This window comes from Rhinolophus sinicus, chromosome 9 (genome assembly GCF_057876585.1).
Source record: "Rhinolophus sinicus isolate RSI-liver-muscle chromosome 9, RSI-T2T, whole genome shotgun sequence".
NCBI classification, from domain to species: Eukaryota; Metazoa; Chordata; class Mammalia; order Chiroptera; family Rhinolophidae; genus Rhinolophus; species Rhinolophus sinicus.
In genome coordinates this window covers 39,935,454-39,954,608 of record NC_142509.1, presented here as the reverse complement: position 1 = coordinate 39,954,608, position 19,155 = coordinate 39,935,454, and the positions used below count along the sequence as shown (strand labels likewise).

Genomic DNA, 19,155 nt, shown 5'->3' with positions numbered 1-19,155 from the left:
GCCGGCCCACTCCCCCCAGGAGGACGACCTGCCTGCGTTCGCCTGGATGCCTTTCTTCCTTCCACCTGACCTTCACTCGCTGTGGAGATCTGGGGGGACGTGGGCCTGTGACCTCAGGCTCCCCGACTTCAGTGCTGTCACAGCTGCCTGCCTAAGCCGTCCTTTCCTGGCTGCAGTTTATCACACCTGCCACTTCGTGAGTACACAGGAGACTGGAAAGCTCCCCGCCACTCAGGAACTATTGAAGCTGCTGTATGCCCTGCACTCCCGCATCTTGGTGGCAGAGGCAGGCCTGTCCGGTACGGATTCTCAGGCTCAGAGGGCAGCAGGGAAGTGCCATTCACCTGCCATTAGAGGACATCACGGCATGTGGGCAGCAGCCCTGGGAGCGTAGGCCTGCTGCCCTGGCCTGTCGCCCGCCCCCTCCTTGGTCGGCAGTGGGCTGCCCTGGGGTCACTTCCACCCAGTCTCAAAGTGTCCCTGTCTTCCCTATGAGCTGAATTCCCAGTGGGATGGCTTGTGCTTCTGAGACATGGACGGGACCACCCGTTTCTTCCCTACTGACACTATTCCTTCGGTTACTCCAGTGAGAATCAGAGGGGGCGGGAGACGGGACACGTGTGTTCAGGGGGTGCTCAGGGGGCTCCCGGGATAAGAGGCTCAAAGGTATTTCTCTGCTCGTCTAAGTCACTGCGTGCTCTGCGTCCGTGAGGTCAGTGGTGACCCCCGATCACAGGCCTGTCAGGAAAGGCACCTCTGCAGAGAAAGGCCTTGTGCAACTGCAGGCCACCTCCTTCCAGCTGCATGGCTGTGCCTCTCCTGTGACTCAGCAGCTGTCACTGTCAGGTGTCCCCGCACCCCTGACACACGCCCTCTTCTACTTCAGTTACAGTTCTATTTCAGGCCATCGTGCCACCAAAACCCTCCAACCTGGCTTTTCTGCCTCACCGCTTCACAAAGTCACCCAAGTGAATAAAGTCAGTCCCCTGATCTAAACCCTGCACAGTGTGCCATGGTCCCACGGGAAGTCCCTGGACCTGCTGTGGAGTGCAGAGCCCCCCCGAGCTGGCAAAGGCGGCCTTTCCAGGTGGCACCCTCCTCACCACCCAGTCGGTGGCACGGCCCTCTCGTCACCTCTGAACACGCCCTGCGCTTGGCTGCGTGGCTGGGACACCAGCTTAAACACCCCTTCCTCGTTCCCGCCAGGTGGGACGCGCTGCTCCCACGCAATTCTTTTCTACCGTGCCTGCGTGAGCTTTCCTCTTTTCTTATTATACTGGCCGTAGCGGTGCCTGTGTGTCTAGGCCGACCCACACCCTTCCAAGAACACAAGGTAACCAGACGGGCGAGGGGAGTTCCGTCTGGTCCAGAGCCGCAAGGGACTCGCTAACAAATAAAGAAAACTGATGACAGTGGCACCACCGTCTGCACGGCGAGTTTCAGAAGTCTGAGGGTCCGGAATGTTCCTGAAGTATTCTACGCATCCCCACCAAGCTGCGTGAACAGGCTGCCCAACAAAGGCACAGCTAAGACGAGTGGACACCCGGTGACCAAGTCCGAGCCAGGACAGTACGAGCAAACGTGCAGGTCTACCGAGCAGCGTGCCAGACGCAGGGCTCCCTTGTCCCCGCGCCCGTGCCCACCCCTCAGGTGACCCAGCTCTTCCCACCGCGGAGCAGCATCTGGAAGGCGGGGGTCGCAACGTACCTTTCACGAGCTTCCCATCCAGGACGGCTTTACTGGACGACACCTCCTTCTTCGGCCCTGAGCCGCCTCTTCCCCCCGCGTCAGCCGTGTCCTCAGACACTGCACCCCCTACGTCACTCGGCTTCTCAGGAACAGCTTCTGCAGGGGCCTCTTCTGGTGCTGACACAGCCTACGGAGATTAAAGCTGGCTGTAAACTGCTCCGTAAGGAAACACGTAGGGTTTGTCAAACATGAAGCCTATACAGACATTTCCCTGGACAAAGGCATTTCTACGTTCCTGCCGAAGTAACGCCAAGCACCATCCTTCCAAATTCCAACCTGCTGTTTTCTGATGCAGAGGCGCCTGCCCTCTGGACGGCCATCAAGCTCCTTCCAGCCCGGCACTGTCTTGGGGACCCACGCTCACTCCCTTCTCTTTGGAGACCGATGACAGAATACTTTCAGGACACCACACTGTGACATCGCCTACAGACCAGTCAGTTTTCTTCAGTTTGAGCAATCAGAGATAAGAGTGTGAAGGAACCCGCTGACAAACAAGGCCTCTCTCTACCTGCTCTCTCTTTACCAAAACAGGTTTAAAATGGGTCAGGGTGTCCACACATCTGAGAAGAGGAGGGCGGAGGCAGGAGGAAGGATGCCAAAGACAAGAAGCAACGCTCCTGGGGCGCACAAGAGCCCCGGGAGGGGACATGTGCGGGAAGCAGGCAGCGAGCGCCCTCCGTGGACACTGCCCACGTCAGCCGTGAGCGAGCACGGTCACACTTCACACACACGTATGTGTTGTTAGTACAACAGTGCAGCACACAGCTTCCACGAGAAGCAGCTGAAAGAGCCGACCAAGACATCGACTGGTTCAAGAAACCGGATTTTTTCTAAAACACGCCGGACTGAGGGTCATCAACGAACTACGAACATGGGTGAAATTTCAACAGATCGACAGGTTTCATTCCACTCTGAGGTGGAAAAGTTGGACAGCACACCGTGTGCATTAGGCCTGCCATCAGGGCCAAACCCACAGCCCCCACAGCCGAGAACAGGCACTGCTGTGTGTGTCATGAGCCGGCCAGAGGAGCCGCGGCCGTACCTGTGCGCTGTCGCCCCCTTCCTTCTGGAGGAAGAACTGCTTCTTAAACTCGTAGTAGGCATTATACTGGTGCCAGGGCTGCAGGAACTCAAATCTGTGACAGAAAGGGGACGGGCCATCAGCAGACACACACGCTGCCAGGGTGCCACCACGCGACCACTGCTGCTTGTGCGCCCACCGCGCTGGTGCCGTTCTAAACGCTCTGCAGTGACTGAGTGAGCAACTCCACCAGCTGCAATGAACCCCACCCACTTTACAGACGAGGGAGACTGAGGCACAGAGGTCACAGCCCATGTCCCTGTCACACAGACCACACTGCAATGCAGCCCACGTTCTGTTTTACTGCCCGAGGCACAAAACAAACAACAAAATCCCCCCTAGATGCGTGTCTGAATTCCCACAGCACATTCCCGAAAAGGATGAATTGCAGCCTCTTATTTTAGGGAGTGTCAACATTTATTATTTAAAAAACAAAGCAAACTAAAAACAGCTAACACAATAAGAAAACACCCCCCACCTCTAGTAGTTTAACAGGGGAATCAGAAGATGTATTTATCTAAACACATAAGCAAAAGATTAAAAACATTAGAACCAGTGAGCGACAGGAACCCCCCCGCCCTCTGCCCGCACCACGCACAGCCGCCGGCTCACCTGGGATCGTTCTTGGCACGGACGCTGCTCTCAAACTTAAGGCCGTTCCTGGCCACATACTCGGCCAGCTTGTCGATCACGGGCTGAATGTCGGGGGGCGGGGGGATGATGGCAGCCACGGGAGCAAGGGCACTGCAGACAAGATGACAATCACGTCACAGGTAAACCACCTCGGGGACACTGGCGTCCGTCCCAAACACACAAAGGGAGGAGCTGCTCAAGAGGTGACTTGTCAAACAGCACAGTCAAGTGGATCCCTTCACAATGGGGATGGAAATGTCACTGCCAACGGTGGAAAGGAGGCTAAAGGAGACTAAAGTCACAAAAACAGGTGAATTTTTTTCTCCTAACACTTTCCTCCATTATAAGCCAATTTTCAGACACAGCCAGGAATATATCACACGTTGGCTTTTGTTACACTAAAACAAACTGGCTGCATTTCATGTCTGACTTTCTCAATTAGCAGGATCAGAAAGTGGGTCATTTCGTAGAAATATTCAAGTGTTTCGTCAAGTTTGCGGAGAGGCTCTTTTCAACCAGAGACATTCCAGTGCCCCCTAGAGAGCCCGGGACAGGTGGACGCGCTTGGCCCACGAACACGGAAAGCTCTGCGTGCCGCGGGTGACAGGTGCGGGGGTCCGGCAGCTGCCCGCAGTCATTACTCATTGGGCAGCGGTGTGCTGGCCGGACCCCCACCTGACAACAGCTACACTGGTCTCTTCCACTGACAGCACGGACCCGCAGCTTCCCTTCCTCCCCACTGGCGTCACCTCGTCCTGCCCAACCGGGCGAGGACAGGTGTGGGGCCACGGGCGCGTGGGGCGCACCTGGGATCCACCTTCTCCGAGCTCGGCCCGCACTGCCCCAGTGTCGGCCCTGACAATTTCCGCTGCCCTGTGGACTCTGGAACGTCGGGCTTTGGATAATAGATGCTCAGGTAACAGAGACCCTCTGGTAACCCAGATGAAAAGGACCCCCCACCCAAGAACACAAACGCGAGCTGCGGGGGTGGGTGTGGGACGCACCTTGTGGTGATGGTGGTGGAGGTCACCCCACTGCTCGTGTCCGCGGTGGTTGGGGGTGGGGGGGGCGTGGTCCCGGGAGGCGGAGGGGCGGTGGTGCTGGGCACGGCCACCCCGGCGGGCAGGCTGCTGTAGTACGCAGCTACGTCGGCCCCTGGCGGGGGCGGCGCCAGGCAGTAGGTGCCATCAGGCAGCACGTAGTAGCTGTAGTACACGGCGGCCACTGTCGCTGTGGAAACACACACATTTGGGGAGTGAAGGCGGGAAGGGTGGGCCCACGAGGTGGTAAGAAAGGGACAGCTGGTAAATACAGCGTGTCTTCTGCCCACTTTCCACATCGTTTTCTGTATTTCCTGATACAAGAAAGGCTGCCCGCGGAACGCGCGTCTGGAAGAACCAGGCAGGCAATCAAGACACACATGTAGGGACGAGGGAAAGGGGATGGCGGGGACGAAGCAGCCGGACGTGAGCCTTCCTAGACAAGTTGTGGGCTTCCTGACTTCAGAGTCTGTGGCCTGCCAAGACGGATACGCTGCCGAAGTGACGTGACCGAGCCCTTGCGGCTGCCGCACTGACACCGACCCCATCCTCTGGGCACCGCACTTCCTCACGCGGCCCCCGCCCAGGGCTGACACTGTGCGGCTCTGTGGTCGCAGCCCTCCAGGACGTGCTGTAACTTCTTCGGGAGGTCCTGATGGTCACCGAGGCCACTGCAGGCTCCGCTGCTATAAACAGGGACGGACAATAGCTTCCTATGCATTTTGGGCACGTGTGCAAGCAGCCCGTTGTCTTAACAATGGAAACTCCTGTAGGCTTAATCACCTTTTTTTCCGGGGGAGTAGGGTTCCGGGGCAGATACTAAAACTCCAGTAAAATCAAAGAAAATTCAGTGATCTGATTAAGAATTTTAACTTCTAATCCTGTTGTAGATACACGACTGGTTCTGATTACAGAAATTTAATTTCCTCTTCATTAGAGGATGCGGAAAAGATTTTTCTGATTAAGGAATTTTGATTTTCAGTTAATTCACTTTAGAACAAAAACACTTGCAAACAGTGAAAGCGTCACCAGCAATGTGTGCTCCCCAGGAAATGTCTCAGCGTCTGACAACCTGAAATTCTCAGAACAGTCGGATTGCAGCCCCCCACAGACCCCCCCCCAAGTCGGAGGCCTGCAGAGCCTGCGTGCTGCTGGCTCCACAGCTGCTGGCGACCTGGTGCTCACTGACCACCTGTGGACGGGCCCCCAAGCTGTTCTTTTCTAGCTGATGGTGCACACTGACCACTGTTACACACGGACAGTATTCCACACTTTCAGACTAAGAAACGTGGCCCCAATATCCTGTCCACATGACTTTCACCACAGAAACACTCAAATATGTTTGAAGGAAGCGGGGGAAGGGGAGATGAGCTGTCTGATGTGGGTGGGAGCAGGGCGCTCACACCGTCACCACAGATCTGCTGATGGACAGACTGACAGGACAGCTCAAATACCATCTTCTCCTAACCAAACGCGGCCTTCGGATGTAAACACATGCTATCCCTGAAAAAACGAAACTGTCACCCCCCCCCCCCTTCGGGTCACCAAGCTACTGAGGTCCTTCCTTTCACCTGCGGGGCAGAGCCACCACTGAGGAGGAAACGACAAGGCACCAGTGAGAGCAGGGTAATCCCACCGCCCACGGAGATCATCCCAGGGGACCCGTGTCTGGGCAGCAAGATGGCTGCTGCCCGGTCCAAAGCGTCACATTTCAACGAAGGCCAGGCACCGTGTCCTGTCCTGGACAGCCAACCTCTTGTCTAGGAAAAGCCAAAATACATTTTAAATAGCCACAACCAATAAGACGTGTGAATTCATAAAAACAAAACAGGTTACAATGAAGTTCCAACTATCGGGTATATCACACAATTGCAACTCAATGTAATCTTTACGTAACACAAGTGAACTGTTTCCAAAACTGAGTACCACTCCCTTCAAAGTCCTAACACGCACACTGACCACTGGCCTAAATGACTGTCCTCAGTGGCCCATCCCGTTAAGTTAAAACTGGTAAAAGTCATAGTGCTGGCAACACGGCAGATGAATGTACCTCAGCGGCTCGCCCACTGCAAACCTTAAAATGCGGCTACGAGACGATGAAAAACTTATACCCACAGCTGAACTCACAGAAAGAAAAGGCTGTGTCCAGGTGTAAAAAGAAACCCAAAGCCCAAACCTGAGAGCCCCGAGCCACAGCTCAGCCCACGCTGGAGCCCTGGGGACACCGGGACTCAGCCCAGGGAACCGTGCAGCAAAGCAGCGGTGGGAACACGACTCCTGGAGCCCGTCTCTCACTTCTCACCTGCACACTGACTGACTCCCTTCCAACACGATTGTAATTACACTTTACAGGGCAAACAGGAACTCGCCATGTACGTGTCAGAAGGAGCCGGCAGCAGTGAGACCCCGCACACAGGCTGGTGACGTGAGGATGGGCCTCAGGTGCTGGCACTCGAGACCCTGGAACCCACTGCTGCGGGGGCTTTAGAATCCTTTCGTTTCTCCCAGGTTCTCATTTCACGGATGCCAGGGATGAAAAGATTTCAGGGAGAATATCATTTCTGTGCTTTCCTCACACACTGAAGCTGGGGAGGCTGTGACAGAGACAAGGGAAGTGCAGCCTGAGACCTGTCCCCATCCTGCCACGGCGGGCGGCGCACCCCCACTTCTGACCACGGCACCTCCATGGACTGTTTTCTGCCTGCCGTGCAGCCCCTTTCAGGTTTTCCCTCCGGTGCTGCCCCACCCCCAGGCCAGCTCACGAGCCCCCACCCAACCTCAGGCCGGGGTGCCGACGCCCCGAGATCAAGGTCTCAGCACTGTCCGGGCACACAGCGGACACCTGACGTGCATTCCTGAGTGGGGCCGGATGACAGCAGGGCCCACGCTGAGCTGAGATGTCCGCATGCACAAGGGGCCTGCACGCCAACACCTCCCTGTCACAGAGGCTCTCTGACGACACGCACGCCCGCCACCACCGGGGCACAAGCTCTTGAAATCCTTGAACTGAAAACCCTTCAAAATGACCACCAACTAGAGCGCATGTGTTTTTTGTATTCAACCCCCAACTCAGAAATTCTCACGAATGCTAAGCCTGGACCAGACCACGGAAAGGACACGCAGGTCGGGGTGCTCTGAAGCCACAGCCCCCTGAGCTCCAAAGGGCTCGCTGGTCCCTTAGCACCGGCCGCCACCACTCAGCACACCTTGCTGGGTCTGTCGTTTAGGACTTGAAACTGCATTTGCTGGGGGTGGGGCGGGGGCGGTTTTACAGAAAGTTAAATGCTGATGTGATTTACGAATAAACAAACGTCAGGAGCACCACGAACACCTACTCCGAAGAAGCCCAGGTGAGGAATTTCAACAGGCACCACGTTTTCTAAGGGCAGGTGAGTCGCATGGAAAAATCCAGCTGCTTAAAAGCCTCGGGCACATTCTCCAGCACCCGATAGTGCGACACCGCGTGCGCTGAGAGATGCAGCGCTCCCCCACCCGGGCAGGTAAATCTGTCTCATTATCTTCCAGAGCTTCCTCTCCACTGGCGTCTCGCAAAAACCAGAGCCAATTTACTGATCTCAATCTCCTATAAATGTAGCTCCGAGAAGCGAATCTTCCCACTGAAAAGGTTCCTGGGGCTCAGGGCTGGTGCACAGCCTCTGCGTGAGGACTTCAGGGAAGAGACACACCACGTGTGTGTCTTCATGAAAACAGACTCACTGAGTCTATGGAGAAAAAGGAGTGCCTCCTGAAAAACCCCGACAGACTTCATTCTTGCAAGAATGTTCAGACCACACTGTCTGCCCAGCGCCACGATGTGGGTGCAGCTGAGAGGCTCTCAGGGCCCCAGCTGCCGCGCCCCACCTGTCTACCCCGGGCACTTCTCCGAGTCCGGGGCTTTGAACCCGCTCTGCGCTTGGCTGCTCTCCCACGGCCACCCTACTCCCTGCACTGAGCCAGGACTCCATTTGCTCACTGTGTCGGATGGATGGGATTTTGTTCACAGGAGCCCCCGGCATGGCACGGCCATGATGCCGATGAAAGTACGAATCACAGGTGAGGGAATGAGCACCGAAATGGCCTGAGGCTTCACGGCAGCAGCAAAGGCTACTGGGGTCAGCAGCTCAGAACCTTCCAACCCACCATGCTAGACCCTCCAAACTACCTACCAAACGGGACAGCATAATTAGGGCATTTTCAGACACCCAAGAATTAAAAAAAACTGTCTTCCTGGGTACCCTTTTCTCGGCAAGCTACTGGAGGACGTGCACCAGAAAAATACAGGAGCAAACAAACCAACCAGCCAACCAGCCAACCAGCCAGCCAGCCAACCAACCCACCCACCCACCCACCCACAGGGAGGCGATGAAAAGAAGTCACGGGGAAACACAGCCACTCCACGGGGGGGCAGGCAGCTCAAGACATACAGCTGCGGCCACCACACACAGCCTGAGCGTCACCAGTGACAAGCGGAGAAGCCGCCTGCCGTCCCCACAGGAGTAAACACGAGGCCGCCCAAACCCAGGCTGGCTTAGAGACGGCAGCGTTACAGGGGCCCACACGGGCCACGCTCTCCTGTGACTGCCTGGGGGCCTGACAGCTGGCACTGTCACACAGGCACTGTCACACAGGTTGTAGTTTGTCCACCTGTCCACGCGTCCAGACTACAAAGGACCGGCACAGCTTGATGAATTAGCTATTTGTGTTGTTTATTTCCTCTTGACTTTTGATTACAAAATAGAGGCTTAAGTGTATTAGGTAAGGTTACAAAGTAACCAAAACGAACTAAACATGTAACGTGGGTAAATAAGCTGAATTGTCATTTGTCGTAACAGGAAGACGTCAGAGTGAATGTGAAGTTGATAACTCCAGAAACAATGGTATTTAGAGGGATGAAGGTAATCATCAAAAACTCAAAGACAAGACAGTTAAAAATAAACACTTAAAGTAACATCTGTGTATTACTTTGATCAAAATAACATTTTAAAGTGTCCTCATTATAATGGAACGAGGATGACTACCCTATTTATCGTATTTGGCTCAGGGCAGAGTTGAGACAAACATTATTCATGCTCCTTTTCAACGTACTCCTTGATGGTTCGTCTGTCCACCCGGCCAGTGTTTACTGAACACGCACGTGTGTCAGGGGCCCTTGGGCTGGGGATCCAGCAGAGCCAGCGACAGACAAACCCGCCCCCTGCAGCTTCTGCCCAGCAGGTGTCCAGCAGAGCAGAGCAGGCCGGAAGCTCACACACTGAAAGCGTCCATAAAGCAAGAGGGTGCATCAGAGGAAAGATGGGGGGGGGGCAGGGCGGACCGGGGGGCAGGGCCCGGGCGGCTGATAATGCCCTAAGTACTTCCAAAAGGATGGAGTAGTTGTAAGAGGCCGTCATCCTTTGTCCCTGTGTCCCCGGATTTCTCAGGCCTAAGTGGATTCTACTGAGAGGCTGGGACGCACCAGCCCTAACACACGTGGGGTGCAGGCTCCCCCTCAGGTTCCTGGCAGCCCCCCGACATCCTCCTGTGCAGCGCCTGCCCAGAACTGCAGAAAGTTCCCCAAACCACAGCGTGTCCGTGGACTCGACTTCACAGTCAAGCCGGACTCTTGGAGAACTGAGAGCCGACAGCGTTGGGACCAGCCGGGCCCCTGCCAGGAGGTGTCCCCGGTGCCACACCACGACCCTGTACTGACTTGGCTGGGAGCCCAATGTCAGAGCAAATACCTTTCATGGTGACCCCCCCGTTGAATGTGAGGCTCTGCACCACCACCTCTGCAGCTGGACTAACCACACTAAGGGTGTTCACTCCTGGCCCCCACCTCGCGGTTACCCTTCCAGGGCCCCCAGGCAAAGTGGGCCGCCTAGTGATTAGAGACTTTTTTCTACCACAGTTGAAGCTGTGCTTTCTTCACACAGGAGAGGTCACAATGATATGTCTATTTAAACACCGACAGCGCAATTCTGTAACAAACACTGTTACTACTGAATCCCGCATTTCTGAGGGTGAACAAGTGCCCGAGGGACCCAGGGCCTTCGAGGGACCCCGAGGGACCCATTAAAGCCTTCAAGGTCCCTCAGAAGTAGCATCGGAGAAGACAGGCTGAAAACCCTCTCCCTTCACTGAGGTTCTCTTATCCATCCAACTGTCACCTCGTCTCCATTCTCAAGACTGGCTTCACCTCCTGGCCCCAGATAATTTTCAAGAATTCCTGCAAGATCCGTCTCGCTGTGTTGGCTGCAGGCTGCAGGCGGGCCAGTCATCTCTTAGCTCTAATCATATGCAGCCTTGAAGTGCAAGGAAAGAACCACAGTGAAACGAACCCAGAACTCCTTAAAATGCTAACCCGCAGTCTTTAAGTAAAAGAATACTATTGCTCTTTGCATCCCGCCCAAATCCTCAGATGCACTGACCGTCTGGCCCATCACATGTGGTCTCAATGTGCTCCAACAGAGAGAAGCTTTGAGACCACCCGCCGCCGTGGACAATGGGGACCCACTGCCCTGCTCATTTGATCGACTTCCTGTGCCCTCCCGACAACTCAGTGTCACAGGAAGTCCCCACACCAACAGAGGCTTGCTTGGCTGTCAGAGCCCTGGAATCCGATGAGCTGCCGGCCCTGCAGTGACACAGGACAGCAGTCTGTGCAGCCATCAGTGAGCAGTCTTGGACAGGAATGTACTGCTTGGCGGTTGCAGCCCAGTGTTTAAAAGGGATCTGTCTCTCTTTTTAGTGAATGAACTTCTAGAAAAGCCTGCCTGTAACCTCTACGTAAAGTCACCAGTGACCTCCAAGGACAGTTCTGTGTTTCTAATCCTGGACTGAGGTTCTGGAGGCCTGTTCCATAAGAAGTTTCTAGAGCGCTCTGGGTGAACAAGGAAGGGCCTAAGCCTGTGACCTGCAGCGCACATCCAGAGAAGCAGAGGCAAGCGCAGGTCACTGGAACCTGGGAGGGAAGACAAGGGCCTCAGAGCAGACGCACAGTGTGGGGACAACCAGGCAGCACAGAGCTGCCAGCATGGGCGGGGACATGGGGATGGCAGGGCAAATGCAGGCCCAGCCAGCAAGACAGACAGACTGACCAGAAAGGCACATCGCAACTTACGGCCCAGGCCTCGGTCAGGATGGAAACAGCCCAGGTGGCCACTGAGTGTCCTGAGCCACAGGCAGTCAGGTGGGACAGGAGTTCAATTGAGCTCAAAGAGGAGATAAACTAGCAGTGAGGTGGTGGGTCCTGCCCCCGCCAGGTGGTGACTGCGCTGGGTGGTGGGTCCTGCCCCCCCCCACCCCCCCCCCGTGGAGACTGGGCTGGGTGTTGACTGCGCTGGGTGGTGGGTCCTGCCCCCCCCCCCCCCCGTGGAGACTGGGCTGGGCGGTGACTGCACTGGGTGGTGGGTCCTGCCCCCCCAGGTGGTGACTGCGCTGGGTGGTGGGTCCTGCCCCCCATCCCCCCCATCCCCCGGGCACTGAGTGGTCTCGCAAGCGTCTGTGCAGCCTGGCAGAGCTCAGACAGTTCTCACATTTTTACACGCTTGGCAACGACACAGAACGACATCTCACGACGTAACATTCTATGAAATTCAATCTTTGGTCCCCATAAATTCAGCCGTTGGTGCTCCCCTCTGCCTTGTTGAGGACGGGCGTGCAGCTTTCTTCCCGCCCCAGCAGAGGTGTGTAGTCTGTCCCAGGAAAACGGGAGCATGCCAGCTGATTACATTACTAAATGTAAAGGTGCAGGAAGATGTCCTCAGGCGTCCAGTCAGGCAAGCAGCCGCCTCAGTGGGGGTTACACTGTCCTGCCTTTCACAGAACAGTCCGTCCAGAAGACACTCAGCAAGGCCCCTCAGTCCTGGGTGAGTGTGACTCAGTGTATTACTCTCCACCAAATTGTTTGTGTCAAAAGACAACAGACGGACATTTTCAAGCACGAGAGGTCACACAGGACAGCACCCAGGAGCAACGACTGAAAACCAGCCACCAACAGAGCCACACAACGTCAGTGGCTGATGTCAGCCAGCCCAGGCTGCTCTGTGATCACAGGGAACGAAAACGCTACCTAAGAACTTTACACCCAGACAGCTTTTACCGTTTACGCCTTTTCCAAGTGTGCAAGAATTCGTGAAACAGAACTCTTGTAAAAACTTGTTTATGACATTCAAACCCCAAGAGACGAAGCAGGTAAGAACTTGAATAGGGGGCTGTGGTGGGGAAACAGACCCACTGGACCACAGCACTGAGACTCGCAGCGACACGACACGATTGTCACTGCAGATGGGAAGCCGACATGACACCACACAAGACAGGAGGGAAGGGGGGCGAAGCAGGGGTCTGGAAGCCTGCCTTTCCTCCCGTGTCACGTCATTTCTAACATCTCAGACAAAAACACGGCTTAAAAAAACCCTACAATTCCAACCTCTTTAATCTTCTCCTAATCTTTAGACTGAATTCTTGTTACGGAAGAAACTGTTATCTGTGGCTCAGCAATTACTTCACTTTGATTTTTGAATATAGGTTCTTCTGTTAAATTCAAGTAAAATTAGAAAACTTATTTCCACTTTAAGACAAGTATTTCTATCTACACAGCCCTATCTTCGTGTAAAGATTATCTACATTCTAGAGATGCGAGCTTCTCACTTTTCCTCTTTATTTACCACCATGACCTCAGTTTTCTCCACTGTGTCAATGATGCTCGCCTCATGTTGAAAATGGCTCTTTCTGGAGGTGATGCAACAGCCACCTCTGCCAAGATCCCGATGGGGGTTTACGTGGACCCAAGCGGAGCAGCAGGCAGCACGTCAGGCAATGGTGACATCGTTACTGCGGACGGTGAGCGTGTCGCCGCTGGATGGACACAAAAGGGAGGTCGGCTTGCAGAGCAGCTTGTCATTTCACCCAGACCTTCGACCTGGTGAAGAAACTGAACGCAGTCCAGAAACCTCCATGCCCAGCGTCCTCAGCCGAAGGAAACAAATCTGTGAAGATCGGCGGCGGTGGCTTCGTTAAGAACAACCTTCCTCCAGGAGACAACAGAGGTGGGTTTCCACGAGCTCGGCCCAATCACCTTCCGGAACAGTCTTCCTCGGCACAAAAGAGTAGCTCCAGTTCAACCCAGATTCTGAAACGGTGTGTGTGACCAGCACCACTGACAACCGCAGTCTACCGCCGAGCACAGGATGCGTTTGTGTAGGAAAACAACACTCCATAAAAAGCAACTCCGACGAAAGAGCTTGATGTAACCACCCTTGTGAAGATGCTGATGGTCGGTGAACCAAAACAAAAGGCAGACTTCACAGGCACCACATTGACTCAGGCACCAGGCTGACGCTTGGTGACTCAGCGCCTAGTGAAATGCTTTGCAGGCCTCCAGCTGGACCACCAGTAGACACTATACTGGGAAGGGGGACGGCCGCTGCTCTACTTCCAGGGAGACTGAAGTGGACAAACTCATGCTGTGGGAGGTGGCTTTTCAGGAAGAACCAAGACTGTCTGAAAGGAATTTAGGCACTGAAGCTCGCAATGTCCCTTTAATGCTACAGAATCCAAACTGTAAGAAGTTCGAACTTCAAGTGTATGCAAGCTTTCTTGAGATTTACACTGGGAAGGGGTCTGCCTTGCTGAACAAGAGAGCAAAATGAAGACGCCGGAGAGGGGAAGCAGCAGGCTCACAGGGTGGGTGACAGGATGGGGGTCAGATGTGCTGACGTTGCGCTGGAGTCGCTGACACGGCCAAATGTGTGAGCGTGCACAGCCAGCTCAGAGCCACGCGGCCTGTCGGTCATTCTTGGGAGGACAGGGAGCCGTGTGGCCCGTTTCCTCCCAGTGGTTTGGCTGGGAATGAAGGAGGAGCCGACACTTCCAGTGCAGACAGGCAAACTGGGCCTGGAGGTGTGAAATTAATAAAAGCCTTCACACTTGGAGTGTGTCGGAGCTTCAGGGAGAAAAAAGGCCTCGTCCTCCCTCTGAGCAGGTAAACGCACTCAGGTGTCGAGATCCATTTGGAGGTGAAAACTCTCATCCCTGCACGGTGTCCACCGTCTCCCCAGCAACGGCGTCCTGTGAAAACACTCTCAACACTTTAAGATGAGCAAACAGGGTGAAGGCCGCCTGGATCCAGCTGTGCCAGTGACATCCAAGTGCCCATGCACCAGACCTGACGGGTGACATGGTGACAGGCGTGGTGGCATGTGGGGCTACCTCAGAGGTGACAAAATGAAGAGGCTCCTGCACACCTGTCTACTTAGCACGAAGCCGTGTCACAACGGTAGGAGTGGAAGAACAGGGAAGGTGCCATAGGCCTGTCCCGGGATCTGCTCCACAGGCGGAGAGGAGACTCTCGGGCAGACCCAGGCAGAGGCCCCGACACCGACTCACGTACACGCAGCTTGAAGCTGCTGGAGCAAGACACAGGCATTGGGACTGAGCTGCAGGATGGAGGGGGGGCTTCTCGTGCAGTCCCATGGAAACAACAGGCCAGCAAGCGCACCAACCCCCAGGAGCCCCGGGCCCCCGAGGTAGGCATTGCTGCTGAAGGACCCAGAGGCCTCGTGACGGCAACACACCGTGGTACAGCTGGAAGGGCCATTTCAAAGTTTCAGATTTTAAGTGTGTGTGGAAAAGGTCTTCTCCCTTCACCTGAATGACCTTTCAATTTTGTGAAACATAACTTTGTCTACAAAATGCTTCTAGTCCAGGAGGCACAACTAAGCTCTGCGAGTAGTGAAGCCTTTTGTTTCATTTACCCAAATGGCGGTTTACTTCTGGAGCTCCTTGCTGTTGCTGCGTCCCACACGAAGTACGACCCAACCCACAGGTGAGCAGCAGGAAGCCACGGCACTTCCTTTACACTTGGTTCAGCTCTTGTAGCACGACTGCGCAATTAGTCCTGGCATGCAGGCACACAGATCAGGTGAGCAGACACACCCATCAGGTGGGAAGACACACCCATTGAGCGGGCAGACACACCCATCGGGTGAGCAGACACACCCATTGGGCGAGCAGACACACCCATCATCAAGCAAACACACCCAGACACACCCATCAGTGAGCAGACACACCCATCGGGTGAGCAGACACACCCATCAGGCGGGAAGACACACCCATCAGTGAGCGTGCAAACCTGGCCAGGCTTGCCCTGCATGGCTGTGCCCGCCTCTCCCTGCTCTGTGCCCTGACTACAGCCATGGACCCTAATTTCTGCATTGCAGCCAAGGAAGTTACACTCCTTCCTTGTCACTCTAAGTCACCTCTATTGTGCGTACATTTTTACTGTATTTGAAACACATTTTGAGTGTGTCTGTGACTTTTGCAGGATGTGCCGTATCGCTGAATGGTACAAGTCTGTGACAATGGACAGCTGGCGGACCCTCCATCTTATATGTAAATAAATTGGAATTAGGATTTTAAAACCATGTAACATGCGGATGTAACTTTCTTAATTTTCTTTGTAAAGAACTAAAAGATCAACTAGTTGGTACATGATTAAAAGTAATGAAATTCTGGGGAAAGGCTATTTCGGGATGGTGGGGTCTTAGGTTATACTTTCTTTTACTTCTCTTGACTGACGATAAGGCCATTTTGAAAAACGGTTTAGAAGGTAAATAAAGCACTTCAAGGTCATGGTTTTGCAAAAAAATAGAAAATGCCATAAACAACAGCCAATCCACATTTAAAAAATGGATAGAAGCAAGAACATAGCTAGTCTAGCCACATGATGTGGCTTAATTTCATTTAAACTATTCTTAGAATGAAACAGTTTTTAAAAAGCGAGTTGTCATTCTGTTTTTCAAAAACAGCATGGTATAATATTGGGCAGTATTTCAGTATTATTACTTCTTGCATAATTAGTTTTATTAGGCTCTTCTGCAAGGATTTATAGCTAAACAGCAGAAGACAACTGAATAATAACAGAAAATAAAAAGCATGAAAATAGTTCACTGTCAGGCTAACAAACGAAAGAAATTGTTAGCTTTACGTATCTATATTTAAGCAGCTCCTAGAAAAATTCTTTCAAAATAAAAATAGATGCTTTTCTTCCCAGGCTGCCAAAATCTAGGAAAACCTCTGGTCAGTAGAAAGTAAGTAACAAGGAACAACTGTGTATATCCTAAGGTGACAGTAAATTCCTAGTAACATAAAAGGATGGAAAGCTTACTGATTCCAACCACCTGTGATGGCCCCAGCAGGAGGGGAGCCAGCCTTTGCGGGGAAATGCTGCTCAGGATGGCTCAAGCTGTCCCCGTGACAAAAGGGCCTGAGACTACGGACTAAAATCACAGAGCTGCAAAGGATTAACTCCAGATACTAGTTTAGTTTCAAAGCAAGCATCACACAAAAGCTGTTTTTCTGAGGGTGAATACGGTTCAACGGCACTCTCCTCACTTGCGAATTGAACACGGGAGTCTCCTGCTAGCCCTACTCTCCCGCATCCTGTGTCGACGCGCCGTGGGCAGCGTGTTCCTGGAGCACACGCCTTGCTCTCACTCTAGCTCCCATGGTCCTGTGAGCAAGTGCACCCTAACCTAACACTTATCCCACGGGTGCTCGTCTGAAGGACGCAGAGGGCATCTCCACCCAGCTGCCCCCGTTGTGTCCCTTAGAGGGCACACTGTGGCTATCCTGACAGGCCTGTGCACGCTACGCAGAACTCCGGGCCAAGGCCTGCCTTCTCTGCCAGCTCGCCCTTCTCCCGGGCGCACAAGCGAGCTCTCCTGCCTGCGGTTGTGAGCGCCCGTCCTTTCCTCCTTCGCTGCTGCGACAGCTAGAAGATGGCATGTCGCTGCAGTAGCATCTCGATTTCTTCTATTTAATCTCTATAATTGTTAAGAAATTAAAACTTGTACATGTGGAATAACATTCCCACAGCCCAGAAACCTCGACTTGACCCTAAGGACTATGATTCCAAACTGTCCTGTGTGCCTGCGAGTATGTGCCTTCCTGCTGAGTCTCGCGTCCCCACCACGTTCGCCGTGGTCCGGGTAACGGGACAGTGCATTTCAGTTCCGACGAACACTAGGTCCTAAATCAGCACACACGATGCCATTTGAGTGGGGAGCAAGGGCAGACCTTAAAAAAAACGGATGGCCATTTTACCTTCATGAGTTATTCACTCTGTGGTTCATTTTCCTACTGCACTATTAGTTTTCCCCTATTTGACTGTAAAAGCTGTTTTTCTACTGGACAATTTTTGTTTTGTTTTGTTTCTTCCGATCTGACTGCAAAAGCTATTTGTATGTTAAGATAGTTTTTTCTGCTTTCTTGAAGATTTTATTTTTTTCATTACTTGAACATAATCTCTGTTGACTTAAAATAACTGACTCTTTATCTGGTGAAGTACCCTCATTTCCTGAGGATTCTCACATCTGCACTTACACCTGGAAGTGATTCTGCTGTTGGATGAAAGGCGAGGCTCTAATGAGATGTTTCCCAAACAGCTTTCCGCCGACACCACTCTTTTCCCCAGATGTTGGCGCCTTTCCTCTTCTAGGCTCTCACGCTGACAGGACTGTCTGTGGGGTCTCACTCATTCTTGCCTCTGGGTCCCTGGTTTTGATGCTGGGCCCCCAGCGCCCTGACCGACCCACACACAGGGCAGAGCGTGGCCCTGAGGACAGCTGGGCCTGTTTGTTCTTACCAGCAGTTTTTTCTTAAAACATTTTTTCCAGTTAACCTTCCTGTAACTATGCATTTAGCTTAAATTTATGGCAACAGATGAAATTTGAGAAAAGAGAATTACTGTACTGTGAAAACGAAACTGGATGCTTTGGAAAGACTGGCCAACTGCTTAAAAAGTACGTGCAGAACTAGAGGAGGGAGACGTGACCATAAAAGCCTTGCAGCCATACAGCCGGCCTGGAGCTCCGCTCAGGGCGCCTGGTGCTCACCTCACCCCCGTGGCTGAGCCGAGGGCGCTGCTCCGTGGGAAGGCCGCAGCCCCAGAGCGCAGGACGTGCCGACAGCTCACTGCCATGTTTCAAGTTCAAAGATGTTTCATGCCAGTAGCAGCGTTCTGAGACCTGTTCTCATCGCACATTTCAGTTAGACAGCCAGCTATCTAGGCCCCGGGAGGTCTTCTACCGTAACGCCTCACCTTACAGTCGGCAGGGTACGCCTCTCCTTCACGTGCCTCTTTCCCACATTTCCATGCTCTCGCTGGCTATTTTCCAGATGACCATCCATCTACCCACAGATAAAAACCAACGCCTTTGCGCGCCTGAGAGCAGGTGCTTGCATTTACGCCCGGTGGGCGTTCCTCTAGCTCACGGCTGCTCCTGGAAACTGGACAGTCCAGCCAACTGTCCAGGCCACCTCCCACCCTGACCCCTGGGTCTTGGACAGGTGGTGTCGTGGCGACCCTCTGGGCCCCTGCTCAGAGGGGGCGCTCCCGGGGCTGCTCATTCTCCAAGCACTGCCCCTTCCCCTCCTCGCAGCCCAGTGTCACAAGGGCCATGCCCAGGTCCCCGTCCCCACACCACCCACTCGCTCCCCTCCGCCTAGGGTCCCGCTACGGAACTCCCCGCCCCCAGCCTGAGCAGTGCTGACCACTGCTGAGCCGGGACCACGCAGAAGCCCCGTCCCACTGCCTTACACCCGTGACCCCTCCCACCTCCACAGCGGAGGCTGGGCGCGGCGGGCACCTCTGAGCAGCACCTTCCTTGCCGT

The 19,155-nt window shown here is 53.9% G+C and overlaps 1 protein-coding gene across 2 annotated transcripts in view; it reads right to left on the bottom strand.

Annotated features, from left to right (window-relative positions):
* Positions 1-19,155, bottom strand: part of SFSWAP (splicing factor SWAP) — a 67,160-nt gene that overhangs the window by 31,711 nt on the left and 16,294 nt on the right. For both annotated transcript variants that reach the window (XM_074321711.2, XM_074321710.2), the window contains exons 8-11: positions 4,468-4,693; positions 3,443-3,574; positions 2,792-2,885; positions 1,708-1,876 (exon numbers count right to left, since the gene is read on the bottom strand). In XM_074321711.2, the coding sequence (XP_074177812.1) occupies positions 1,708-1,876; positions 2,792-2,885; positions 3,443-3,574; positions 4,468-4,693 (621 nt within the window). The remainder of the gene's footprint in view (positions 1-1,707; positions 1,877-2,791; positions 2,886-3,442; positions 3,575-4,467; positions 4,694-19,155) is intronic.